This window comes from Lonchura striata, chromosome 15 (assembly GCF_046129695.1).
Source record: "Lonchura striata isolate bLonStr1 chromosome 15, bLonStr1.mat, whole genome shotgun sequence".
Classification (NCBI taxonomy): domain Eukaryota; kingdom Metazoa; phylum Chordata; class Aves; order Passeriformes; family Estrildidae; genus Lonchura; species Lonchura striata.
Window position 1 is genome coordinate 9,019,628 of NC_134617.1, and position 14,292 is coordinate 9,033,919.

Sequence of the window (14,292 nt, forward strand, 5' to 3'; positions counted from 1 at the left end):
GGCTATTATTATGGGACATAAATAGATTTAATAGAGAATGGCAGCACTTACATTGTTAATCTTTTGAAACAAGGGAAAGAAAATAGTATTGCAACTAATCTCTTGTGATACAAACTGAACCTTCCAGTTTGGTCTTTGTACTGAAATAAAAAGAATTACTACATCTTAGTATTTCTCTTACTGTAGTAGTGATCTCCTGGATTCCACTAGTTACTGATATGATGATGTAGACCTAAATTGAATCATCTCTTTGCTAAATGCAGTTGATACACCAGTGTAAGCCCACAATCAGAACAGTGTCTGTCTCACAGCAGTAAGATTCATAGTAATTTGTTTAGTCATTAACAACCAGTACCTGAAAACCGTTAATTACAGACTGGGTTTATTACTGCTCTTTGATCAAGGTGTCAAATCTACCAAACTAATGAATTGCTGGTATTTGGAATTTGGGGATCATTTCACTAGGATGTTCAGGCTGTACTTTAAGAATTATGTGATGTTAAACCTTTCAGAAAAACAGCTGCCTATGTGCATTTGAGGAAGGTGGTATTTGAAGGTGTGGTTCAGCAGAGTATCTGTCTTCACACAGAAAAATATGGCCAACCAGAGTTACTCCAGCCAGTTTCAAAGAGAAGAATGGTAATTTTGCTGATTTCATTGCTATACATTAAGGATGTTTCTTAAGAAATGTATTTCTGGCTCACAAAGATGTGACAGCAGAGGAACCTTGTAGCTTGGATCTTTGTTATGACCCAATTAATACACCATCAAATCTTATTTAGGCATTTGGAGATATTAGAAACCAGTGTGAATCTTGCCACAGTCTTTAAGGGGTTTCAAAAGGCTGTGAATCAAGTGCTAAATTCTGTATCTAGGGCGATCTGCATCCAAGCACAGCAGAGCCACTGAAGAATATAGTGTTACATTTGATTTGAAGTCAAAGCTGAACTCTAGATACTTAACTCCTCAATGACATCCCCTGATTATCACAGTGATAATTTTATGAACTCTCACATTGAAACAAAATCATATTATTGTCAAATCTTTGGGGATTTTGCAATGTATTTGGTAAAGTTCTCAAAAATTCCATTACAAAGGCAGGACAGAAGAAAAAAAGGAAAGTACTGGTCCATTGACTATGATTTATTTTGAAATATATTTACTTGCTTTTATTATACTGCTCAAATCTAGTCTGCACTATGATGCGTGTGATAAGGTTGCCTTCGGTTGCCTCTCTGATCTGTGGGCTCCCAGTGACTCAGCAAACAGCTCTGGTTCATTAGTGCTGGCAGCATTCCAGAGTTTCTGGTGCTACAAAGATAAACCATTTCGGAACATGTAAGGCACATGGCTTGCTTTGGTTTTTGATCTGTTGCTATGCTCTTTGCATTTCACCTCAATACATTTTCTTGTGGCTTTTGCAAGTGAAATCTTTCTGTTCTCTTTTTTGGTGGAGAAATAGGGAAGAGGCATTTGAGAGTTGGTTGGGCCATCCTGCAGCTCAAAGGCAGGACAAACAGGTTCTGCAGAGTAATGATCCTGAATACACAATTAAGCTCTGAGAAAAGGTTTCCATGCCAGGCTCTCACTTTCACCTTTCAAATGGCTGCATGGTTGGTAACAGTAAAAGTGGTACTTGAAACCTAATTGAAATTTTCCTCTCTCCACCCCAACATCTAAGCAATCTGAGCATACATGTAGGAATGGGATCCTTGAGATGGGCATCTATATATTTCACCTTTAATAGTGAAAGTTTCAGAAGTTCTTGGGTTTTTCACTATTCAGCCCTGTGCACCAGCATCTTTCAAATTCAGGCAAATTAATTAATAAAAAAATACATTAAAATAAAAAAACACATTAATATTTAGGATACCCTGGACCTAAGTGCATAAAATAAATTATCTGTAGAATTTGCAGAGGTGATGAAGTAAGCTTATGAAAGAAGAAAAAAAGACACCATTTTATAAATGGGTTGGTGTTACTCTGTATTACTACTTCTTTACTAGTGCTTTGATGCAATTGTTACAGCAGCTGACAGCTAAGATGACATTCTCCCAGAGAAAGAAAACATTAGGAAGTAAGGATTTCCATATTCTCTTCCAGCTGTTCTGATATCCCATAAACTCATGAAATGATTAATAGACATTTGCTGCTTAAGGCTTTCAGGCTTTCTCTAGAAAAGTTATGGTTTTCATCATTGACCTCTCAGTTACAAACCAAATATATTGCAGGGCAGCACAGATATTTCTCATGCCCCTCTCTGTGGTGTTTGATTCAATGAACCTCGTAACATTTGAGGTTAAACATCCCTAGTACTGTTGATGAAAATGGATTATGAAATATGAAAATAATTCTTGGCAGAAGGTCTATAGACAAGTCAAAGCCCCACCCAGCCTTCCTGCTAACAAAGACAGAGCTAACTAGATGAGAAAATGCAATTAAATGGATGTTTTTAAAATCATTGGTGAGCTGCATTTGGGTCATTTCTCAAGGCAAGAAAATTGGCTTTTGTCCTCCTCTTCACAGAACAATGATTGTTACAGAATTAAGTCCACAGCAGATGAAAGGAGAAGGAGCCCTTTTGATGGCTTCCCCTTTCCAAAGATTCCTGTCCGTCTCTGGACATGAGTTTCCTAAACATAGTGTGACTTTCATCTGATCTATGAAGATGGACTTGTTTTGTTTAGCCTTAAAAAACAGTAAACCCTTTGCATTTAATTTACTTAATGTGCTGTGCAGGTGTAGATGCTGATGAATGGAATGTGGAAGTGGAAAGGAGAAGAAACCTCTGATACTCGTGTTCCTTTAGCTATTCTGACTGGTATTTGTTTGGTAGTTATGTAGCCTAAATCTTATTGACTCATTGGGAATTGAAGGACTGCAGGATGTGTCAGCACAGAACAGAAATTGCAAAACCTAGGAGTGGGGTTGATGAACCTGTTTTGCCTTATTCTGAGATCACTTCATTGTGGATTCAGGCATGTGGAAAATACAGTTAGGTTCTGAGGGCAAGGAGAGAATTCAGGATAAACAAGTGAAAAATAGGGGAAGTAGAGAAATGGTGTGATAGGAAAGCAGAACTAAAGGAGGTTTCATTGTGGAGTGTATAAACACATCAATGAATGTGGATGTGTGCTAAGTAGGATTTGTGCAGCAAGGGAAGAAGTGAGGTGTGTCTGTATCACTGATGCATTCCGCTGGTTTCCCTGGAGTTCAGACATGAGGGAGGGGAGAGGTGGGGAGATGGGCACTGTCTCCTCTGAGGTAATTTCAAAACCCAGTGAGTTGCCTAAACCTTCAAAGACACCTTGAGAGCCTGTGAACCCTCCACCTCTTTGGATTTGTCAGTTTCTATTTACAGCCTGAGCAGAAATCAAAGAGAGGACAGAATATGTTTGACAGCTGTATCAGCAGTAGGTTCCCTCAGCGAGATAAACTGAGATACAGTTGTCAGATACGTGCTGGGTGTTCAGAGCATTGTGCTGTCAGGGAAAGGTGGCAGATAGAAGATTGTCAGATTCCTGGAGGGAATGTTGAAGTAATATGGTCTTCAGGGTAGAGATGGCTGAGTTTTGGTAGGTTCAAATCTCAAGAGGGTCATTTCAGAGCTTTCTAAAAATAGAACATCTACTGTACAGGGAGATGTATTTTGCCATCCATAGGCCTTTGTTCTGTCAATTCTCATGCACCTGGAAAATCAAGTATTTTAAAGGAGGTGAATATACTTTTATGAAAGCTTTAGTGGATATGGTTTCTCCTAGTTTGGAATATAATTATACATGAACCTAACTGCCCTATCACATCTGTTCAAATGTCCTACCAAAATATTTTCATGGAGATAAGGGGGCTGTGTCAGTCTCCTTTCAGAAAGCATCCTCTGCTTCAATGCAGAAGTTCTATTTTAAATCCGGTACCTATCACTCTTTGCTCCATTAGTGGTACAGGGTCTACTCTGTTAGGAATTTCAGGAAGGTTGATTCTTAGGAAATAACTTGTTTTATATACTTTCTGTATGAAGTTATATGAAATTACAATGGGGACTAAACATTCAGTGGGAAATTATTTTAGGTTCTTGTGTATAGTCTAAAAAGACAACTCGTCTGTATGTTTTAGATACTGTAATGCATTGCCTACCCCAAAATGCTGATTTGCCTTGGAATTCAATGTGTGGTGTTACAGTATCAGTCCTTATTAATAACCTTTTATATTTTGTTCCTTTTTTTTTTTTTTATTTCTTCCTAAATATAGAGTGCTGTTTCAGACCTGATACAGACAAGATGTCCAGCAGGGGTGGAAAGAAGAAGTCAACCAAGACTTCCCGCTCCGCAAAGGCTGGAGTCATATTCCCTGTTGGAAGAATGCTCCGGTACATTAAGAAAGGCCACCCAAAGTACAGAATTGGTGTTGGTGCTCCTGTGTACATGGCTGCTGTACTGGAATATCTAACTGGTAGGTTTTGCTGAATTATGTGAAATAGTAGCAGTAAAAGTTAAACACAAACTGAATTTACACAGGAAAAAACCCAAACAAGCAAAATAAATTACAGCTGAAGTGTGCATTTTGCTGATCACATATCTAAGCCAAAATCAAGGTACCCTCACCCCTGCCTCAGAGCCTTGATGACTTTTGTTCATTCCAGCATGGAGTTTGCTTTCACGACTTGTAAACATACTCTTTCCACATAGTCAGGGTTCCCACTGCCGTCAGTGTGTGTGGACTACATTGTTGCAGTTCTCCTTGCTTTGATTTGTGCCTGATGACTTTGTTTGGGTTATAATTGACTGTTAAGCTTATACATTAATTTTAAGTAGAGAGCTTCTCCATGTTTACACAGGGCTGAGACTGCTTACAGTTTTGTTTAAACATTTTTGTTCAATTTGCAGATTTATTTTCAGACTACACATGCTGTTTGCAATTTGTTTGATTGATTCTGTGTATACATGCAAACTGTTCATCTGCCCTGGATCTATGTAGCTTATTTGCTTACAGCTGTAGTTCTTGTTCTGTTCCCTTCATCACATCAGAATGAGAATACCTTAAATAACTATCTCATCCTCACCTTCTCACAGACAAAAGTATTATTTTGCCTCCATTTAGAAATAAGATTCAAAGGAATAAAATACTTTGCCCAATGACATAAACAACCAGACATGCAAGTGAAAATCTTTACATAGCTGTTTTATTCTCAAACGGAACTGAAGACATTGCAAGTTTACCCACTCTAAACAACATTACAAAAGCAGTCTTTTGACAGAAAACCCCAACTGGAATAGAATCAGCATATGGGCTTTTTGCAATAATGGTTGGCTTAAAATAAAGAAAACAAATGGATAAGAATGTTCAATCACCTTCATGTGGCCAGATTGATGTCTAAGTATTTACCTGTGGTGTAGGGATCTAGCAAAAAGCACAAGTGCCAGACAGATGAGTGTTTGGAGCCAGATTCTATTAGCATGACTAAGGAAAAGTTTAAATTGGATCTTATTTCTCAAAACAGTGTTTCTTTATCCAGTGCATCTTGCTTGTGTTGGTGCTCTTGCCATAGGTTCAAGTGTTTCAATGGACAGGAGACTTTAAGCTGTATTGATGTGCTGAGCCTCTAAAAGGTACAGGTTTTTCTTTGACTCAGGTAGAAAGTTATAAAGCATTGTCTTTTCTGGGAGTATTTAAAATTGAAGCAACCTGACCTTACCACACTATTACATATAATGGCTCTTGACATTGAAGGACAGAAGATTTCTTCTTATAAAGTTTCTTCTTCCCCTAAAGATGAAGATTGGCAATATTACCAAAAAAATAATATTGTGTTTGTTTTCTGTAGGGTATTCATAACATCAAATATATTTTTTTTCACCTTCACTTGTCAACATTCAGTATTCTTTATAATACAGGTGAGCTTAAGGCTCTGCTAATGAGCAGCACATATTATGGGTTAAATAATTTAGTGTTGAATGAGGCAATGATAGTTTAAGCAGTTAAGAATAGGCTGGGGAAATAAAGGTGTTTCTTTAACTGCTGTGCATCCCGAGAACTTGTCTGAGGATATTACCAACAACAAGAAAAAGAAAAAAAAAAACCAAGGAAAATAACATATATCACTTTAGGAAAAACTAAAGGCAGGAGGAAAGAAAAGAAAGAATAGCTGAAGGAGAAAGTACTTTCCTTCTTTATCCCTTCAACTCTTTTAAGGCAGTTTTGCAGTGGTTTTTCTGTCTCCTTGGAAGGCTAGGTAGGTAATCCTAATAACCTGTATCTCATGGCTTTCTTTAATTCCTGTACATAGATGCATGTCAGAAGCACAGATATGCCTTTCTTTCCAGAGTTGGTACCAGTTTTATCATAGAATTATTTGGGTTGGAAGGGACTTCCTTTTTCTAATCCATTTTCCATGGACAGGGATACCTCCCTCTACACCAGATTGCTCCAAACCACGTCCAGTCTGGTAGCCTTGAACCATCTTGGCCATTTCCAGAGATGGGGCAGCCACAGCTTCTCTAGGCAACTGTGCCAGTGCCCCAGCACACTGACAGGGAAGAATTTCTTCCTAATATCTAATCTAAATCTATCCTGTTTCAGTTTGAAGTGATTCCCCCTTGTAGTCCCATCACTACAAGTCCTTCCTTCTCCAGCTTTCCTGTAGACCCCTTACTGTTTCAATCTGGTGGTTTTTGTTTTTTTTTTTCCTTTCTGTAAGTTTTTCACACAGTGTATAGTATGATTTTTAAGCCTTTAGTGCTCAGTATGTTTTCTGAACTTCAGGTCATTAATCTTTTTCAAGGTATTTCAGAAACAGCCCCTTGAAATTGAATGCTTGGAGATTTTGGGTTTGTGTTCTTTTTACCTCTTGGTAGTTATTACTTCACAAAACCATAGAAATCCTGACTTCTCTGCAGGAGAGTTTTTAAAGATCCTTATGTTAGCACATGGTCTGAGACCAAATCAAAGCATTTCAACCATTTCAAAGAAAAACTAGGAACGTGACATAATAGGAAGGAGACCATCTGAACTGGCATGCTAATAAATTGGCTAAATCAAAAAGCAATCCTGTGTATCCAGGAAGGAGAAGTATAAAATATCAAAAGCAGTCATAGGAAAGAGAAATTTCAGAAACAAAAACGGGAGGGGAAATGACAGAGACACGACCTAATAGAAAGGAACCTACTAAGGTTTAAAAATTGGTACATCAGTGCACAGAATATGGAACCATCTTCATTCATTTAGAAAGTGAGGTGTTAAATTTTGCTGGCCTTTTCTGAGGTTTAACTTCAATGTAAATCTGAAGTCAGCCCATAATGTGGTCAGATCTGGGATTTTTTGTTCAATTTGAGATTTGAACTTCTGAAATGCTTCCAGCTGTTCAAACTTGAAGATCTGTTCTGGATTCATTTAGAGTTATGACTTACCACTTTGTACTTTGAAAGTAGCTTATTTTTATCATGTATGTACAACTCTTCATCAAAAAGTAAGAGTACATATTCTATGATTTCACATGTCCTTAGATTTCAATATACTTCACATTTAAACAAGTTGCACAGTGAGTAGTCTCCTTTTCTTACTTACTCGCTAAAGGTTCTCATTACCTAGAAGTAACATTAGAAAATAATTCTCTCATCAGCACAAGCAGTGTATCCTGTTTTGTTTCTTAGGCCAAGTTGCTTGTTGTTTCCTGGTTTTATCTATGGAAATAATGTGTTATGTCCACTGTAAATAGAATGCAAGTGTGTCTTTCATGGGTAAATGTGCAGAAAGTACCTTTGTGTGTTACCAATATTGAAGCAGGTGGATATATACTTCCTTTCTTTACGCTGGAGGAATAGTGTGGATGCCAAAGAAATATAAATGCACAGTTCTTTCTTTTCCTTCTTTGAAGCAGTAGTTCATGCAGTGCTTCCTGCTTTGCAGGGAATAGTCAGAATAGTGGATCAGTTCTGCAGCATAAGCAGAAATTAATTTTAACCATTATCAACAGTTTTCAGTTGGCACATTCTCTGTTGATTACTTTTGTCTTCTTTCCCTATTGCACTTACTTTCCAATGTTCCTTGCCTATTTGTTTTTCCAAATGTGAACTTCAGAAAACTGCAATCCCCCCCATAATTTCTCTGCAAAGTAGTGTATCAATATCAGTTTATGTCAAAAAAGAACTCTAGGTCAGTCAAGAGAATGGCCACAGACTTCATCTGGGGCATTGCAGCCACTCACATGAATTTTGGTGGTTTATATTTGTCAGAACTGGTCCTGCCATACATCTCATCAAATATGGTCTTTTCGGGTGTAGAGCTTGCACAAGTTACAATATGTAGTCCAGTCTTTCTTACTAATGGAAAGAGATACTCCTTTGCCCTTGAAAAACAGAAATCTCTTGAGCTTATTTAAAGGCAGAAAGAGCCAGGCCTGCAAGTGATTTCTGCTCTCCCCTCCCCCATCAACCATTCTACATTGTAAATAATTTTCAATTGCCAAAATGTCATAGCAAATGAGAAGAAGGAGAAGTTTATAAAACAGCAGGAGCACAGGAATACAGAAGAAATGAGACTGATTTATACTTGTTACATACATAATGAAGGTAGGAGAAAATGTTAAATACTTGTTTTCTCCATTAGATCTTTTTCTTAGCTGTGTTTTTGGGATTGTTTTGCGCAGGGGTACTGTTGATCATATATTTTCTTGAAGTGTAAAATAAGCACTTCTTGAACCCCATGGTTAGAATTGCATCTGAGGCATTCCCTTGTTTACCTGAGTTTTTGTTTTAAGGCTTTCTAATGTCACCAGAATCAAATAATGGGGGTTCCTGTGCTGGAGCTCAATTCATTGCATTTTTATCTTGATGAATTTTCAATGTGGGAAGCATTTTTGATCCAGCTGCTGATTGGCTGCAAAAGACAAGTCTTTCCTGAGTGCAGTAGGTTTTACTGCTCATTTCAGATGCTCGCTTTGCAATGTCCAAGCTGAGCAAATTGAATTGCTGTTCACCTCTTGTGTTCTGCTTACTGACCAAAATCTTCACAGGGTCACAGAGGAAAACAATTATTTGCCCTTTCTTCAAAGCAGATGTTCCACTGAACTCCTGCTTGGAAGCAGAGGGGAGCTCAGGGGATCACAGTAATAAAGCATTTGGTTAAAAGCAGATTCAAGTTCCAGGCAGTCTGAGACTCCCATAAATAACCATCCTTGGAGAGTAATGAAATTTAAGAAGATAATTAACTGACAATATTTTTTGATACCATTGAAATGTGTATTCACTACCAAGATACATTTCTGCTATTTAAACAGGCAGCTTTAGAAACACAACTTCATTTAATGGTGGTGTACCACAAACTCTGTCCCAAAGATGCCAGAAGTAAATTAGGGGCTCATAGGACCTGTGCCTTCTTTGAGCGAGCATGAAAATACCTCTTTGTATGTATTGTGCTTTCAATATGGATTAATACTGCACCTAAAATACAGCAGGGCTGTTTATGACAATAACCTACAAGCAGAGACCTTTTGACTGTATCGGCATAGGAAAACTCCTTTGTAACATTCCTTCTACATAAGACTAGTGTCATGCTCTCAAGTGAAGTGTCAGTATCACAATTTAAAATTGCTCTGCTTGTAAGAAGTGCAACTTCAGATATAAAACTTTGCACTGTTATCAACTGAATTACCAACTTTCTGAATTATAAATGCATGAATCAGTCTCTTTTGAATGTTTATAAATGAAGAGTTTTCTTTCACTTACAAGCCCTTCCTTAGCTCCAGCCCCGTAACACTTACAGATATGTCTGTCTTATTATGTAGTCCTGTAAATTTCCATGGATCTCTGAGTTACAAAAGCTTACTCAGTACAAAATTACTGACCTGATTACAGTCGTGATGTATTCTCCAAGCTGCACAGGTCAGGTTTGACAAAAAACTGTAAGAACCAACAAGAGAGTTTTCTTGTAATAAAAGCTCTAACAATGTGTACTGCTATGTCAGCATAGTTCAGAGTGGTGAATATACAACATTGTGACGTGTCATATTGCAAGAATGTACAAAATGCTGGATAGGGCTGGTTTAGTTTTATGGCATGGTCAGTGAATATTTCCTGCCTTGAAAATTTTTTTTGCTATATTTCAGTTACATTTTAACTAACATTAAATACTTCTTAGTCTATAAGTAATTTCACCTGTTTATTTGGCTAAGCTGCAACAGAGTAATGACTTCATCTATATGTTGCTGCTCAATTTAACACTGGTATCAGCCTTTGTTTGGAAGAATGGAGTGTAAAAGAAGTGTAAAACAAAAATGTGGCTGATTTTGTTACATGGTTTTTACCTACTCATACCTTTGTCTTAAATGGAATTCCTTGTTGAGAAGAATAAAAGAATCTATAAAGCTGAAGTCTTTTCTTCTTTGGCCCTTTATTCTTGGAATGACAGTTGTAGGACAACTGGGTAGAAGCAGGAAGACATTCTGACTCCACAGTGTATTTAGCAAACAGTTCTTTCCTCGGATACTCTCAAATTCTAGAAGTTCTTGCATCAAGTATTGTAAGCATGATTTTTTTTTTCTTTTTTTTCCATGAGGATTACTTATAATGCCTGAGTTCAGATAATATTCTGTCTTCGATCTTCGTATTTTTCCAAAGTATATTTTTCCCTGAATTACATTTAGAAATTAAATTCCATGTGGATTCTTTGGTCTCAACAAATGAAATGCTCCTTCCGCAGTATAAACTTCACTGGGGAAAAAGAAATTTAGGGGATATACAGTGAAATACAATATTTCTAAATCATACAGGAGGTACTTTCTCTCAAATTGCAAAAATGTCTGTGGTATAGCAGGCTTTGTTAGTGGATGATGTCATGGATACTAAAAATGGTGCTAAACCTTTCTGAATGGGTTCAGAAAACAATTAGACACATCCATAGAAGTAAAATCTGTTGGGGAACTAAACAAAAAGACAGCATTTCTAACTTGGGGAACCACTCAGCTGCAGATGGCTGAAATCAGAGGGAATGTTCTGGAAAATTTGCTTGCTCCTTTAATGTCCCAGCCCACCTGCACTTGGGCACTGGCTGAGGACCGGAGGTCAGGCTGGATGTGGGCTTTGCTCCAAGGAAGTTACAGTGAGTCCTCTTGGTTTCTTTAATGTTTAGAAAAGCAGCATTAAAGACTAAGCCAGGACCCGGTCTCAGGATGTGAGTAGTCCCCTGTATTCTTTAACAGCCAGACCAAAGCATACATGGAAATCATTTAGATTGGAAAAGTCCTCCAAGATCATCAAGTCCAACTGTTAACCTGGCTCTGCCAAGTCCAGCACTAAACCATGTCCCCAAGTGCCACATGCTGCACTTGATCAGGTAACGTCTGGCAGCAGTTACTTTAATCATGTTTGAGTGCTTGTCTAAAACATGTGTAAGCTGTTATGAGGAACAGCAAAGTGTACTGCCAGGTAGAGGAAGCTCCACTGAAAAAGAATAAAGGCTGATTTGAGTTTGATTAGGATTCTTGTGAAGAAGAGCTAGGCTATCTCTTTAAATTAGTGCTCAGGGTGTAGCCATTGTAAAAAATAACATCTGAGTTGAAATTCAGGTTTCCCTGAAAATTGAACTCTCATGTCCCTTACAGATTAATAGTAAATAAGAACTCAAAGTATAACAAAAAAAAAGGAACTTATGTAACATTGGATGTCTTACAAAAAAAATAATGGATGGTATTATGGTATTAAAGTGTAGAAAAAAGCTGAAGAGACGCGTAAGTCAGATCAGAAGGCTCTAAGTGGAAGTGGCTTTTGTGGCCTATTTGTGTTTTATGTAAACAGCAGTCTGTCGTCTGCCTCACAGAAATGCAAAACTTATAATAACTTTGTGAAGTTAACAGTTTATCCTTTAAAGGGGCCTAGTTTTGATACAGCTCAGACACTCAAAACTGAAAGGATTGGGGTTTTTATCACATCCTAAGAGAACGATTGCCCTGCTGAGAGTTACAGTTTCATCAGGGCTTGTTCAAAGCAGTAAAGTTTCTTGAACTGATTTTCTCTGCATCAGGTTTCCACAACTTTGAACCAGGGATGAGAACTGTTTTATTGGAATACGTAAGAGGGAAAGTGTTGTTAAATGATTCTACCTTCACTCTTGCAACTGCAGATTCCAGGGGGATTGGGTGGAATACATGGAGAGAAGAATGCAGGAAACTCTTAACAGCCTGGGTTGATTGGGTTAAAACCTTCTGGAATCATGTAAAATGAATCTCAAGTCAATAAAATGCTGATGGGAAAGATAATTAATTTAAGTACAATAAGCAGATTCTTTGTCACTTTTTTGACTCTGTAGCAAATACATATTTTTCTCAGTGGAATTGTCAACATTTATTTTTCTTTGATTTCTGGATATTGTTTTCAATTTTCTTTTAAGGAGTGGCTTCACAATTTTTTTAGAAACCCCCGACTTGTTCCTGTTGGAATTCGTGTGTTCAGAAATTGGCCTTGTATCAGCACATCACCTGTTAGTTGTTAAGAGTTTAATTTTCAAATATATGATTTCATCTCCCTGAAGATAAGGTGAACAAAGAGATTCAATGCAACAGCAATGATTTAGCTTGCAATTTAAACCAAAAAAAGAAAAAAAAAAAGGGAAAAGAACATTTTGGGGATGAAGTCAGACCAGTTTAATTTATTGCTTACATTGAGAAAGAGTACAGCCTGGAATGCATGATAAGCTAAAGGCTTTTTTATTTAGGCTTAAGAGGAGTTTTAGTCAGTAATGACTAATAATTTTGTTTGAAAACTAGTAATATTTTGTTTGTACTAGTAAAACTAGTAATATTTTGTTTGAAAACTAGTGATAAGTGAATTTGAGCACTCTCCAGGAGTGGGAGGAGAATGCATTTGTATTTGTAGCATGCAGGTCTGCAGTTTATACTGTGCCTGCTTTGTTCTGGCCTAATAGTAAATAGTTTAATTTTAGCCATGTGTCGTGGTCTGTTCCAGAATTTGCAAATGTGAATACCAATGTAACAGTACTCAGGGCAGAAGGCAGCCCCTTGTGAAACAGGGAAATGCAAGTAGTGAAATTGGGAACTTAGTAGGGTGAGTAGAGATGACCAGGGTCTCTGAAAGTAAAGGACAAGGAAAACTGAAATCTGAGTCCTAAATCCTTCATCCAGGATGAGGTTTCTGTGGTGACTTCTGACACTTTTTGGTTGCGTTTGAGTAGGAAATGTCTTGACATCAGCTTTTCCTGTGGTCTTATCTCAATCTTAAATATGAGGATATACAACCGGTTTGCTTTTCTCCTTTAAAAATACTTAACTGAACTTTTAAAAACCTCAGATGAAGAAAACCAGATTTGGTCCAAGTGCTGAAAACAGGCTTAGACCAGTTTTCAGTACCCATATACCAGTTCTAACTATTACCAAGAAGTTTTTCAAGTGATCTAAATGAAATCTGCTTTGGAGATACGTTTTAAGGAAAATTTCTTAACTTTTAGGGTTTCCCACTCAACGCTTTTACTTTATTAATGACTGAAAGGAAGAAAAATATTAATCATAACAATGTCTTTTAAATCAAATTGGTATGCTCACAGTATAGTCAGATTTCTGAAGCATCCATACCTTTTTTGCTATTAAACAGCTGTCCATGCGCGACTATATCACATGCTGACATTGAATTCCTAATTAATTTTCTTTTCCTAATTATACAGCTCTCACACTTTTTTTTTGGTTTTTTTTGTGTTTTTTTTTTTTTTTATATCTGTACTTAAAGTGGTACGTGTTGGTTTGCATTTTTGTTTGAAATTATTCAAAAGCACAGAAGAAGTCATTTGTGCAGATGGAGTTTATCTTCATATTAAGCTGATTTCAGTATGTAGTAGTTGAAGGATACATTCCAAACCATATAATATTGAAAAAGTTGGTATTTTTCTTCTTTTTTTAAAAAACAGAGCTCTTCATGTTCTGTAGTTCTGTAAAGTGTGTCTTGCAGTTGCCTGCTGCCTGAGTGGTAGTGATGTAATTATTCTCTAGGGGGGAAATGCCTTGAGTAAATATATGAAACGAATGGAATAGACATTATGCAACTTCCATCCTTTTTGTGAGGCCTCATTTTTGTAAAATATTTTTGTTTTGGTTTTCTGGTTGGATAAATACAAGCTGAGTGAAACCTGATGTCATGGAAGCTCTTAAAACTTTCTTTTCCCTCAACAATTCTAAGCAAAGCTTTCCCTCTTGACCCTTCTTTGTTGCTGGAGTTGATTTTTAAATGCTTTCTCCTACTGTGAGAAGATTGCTTTTAATGAAACAGAACTCCTCAATGACTCAGACCTTTGAAC

The 14,292-nt window shown here is 37.2% G+C and overlaps 1 protein-coding gene across 5 annotated transcripts in view; it reads left to right on the forward strand.

Moving 5' to 3' along the window:
• Positions 1-14,292, forward strand: part of MACROH2A1 (macroH2A.1 histone) — a 43,030-nt gene that overhangs the window by 4,110 nt on the left and 24,628 nt on the right. For all 5 annotated transcript variants that reach the window (XM_021549528.2, XM_021549527.1, XM_021549531.1 and 2 more), the window contains exon 2: positions 4,249-4,449. In XM_021549528.2, the coding sequence (XP_021405203.1) occupies positions 4,278-4,449 (172 nt within the window). In that variant the 5' untranslated portion in view covers positions 4,249-4,277. The remainder of the gene's footprint in view (positions 1-4,248; positions 4,450-14,292) is intronic.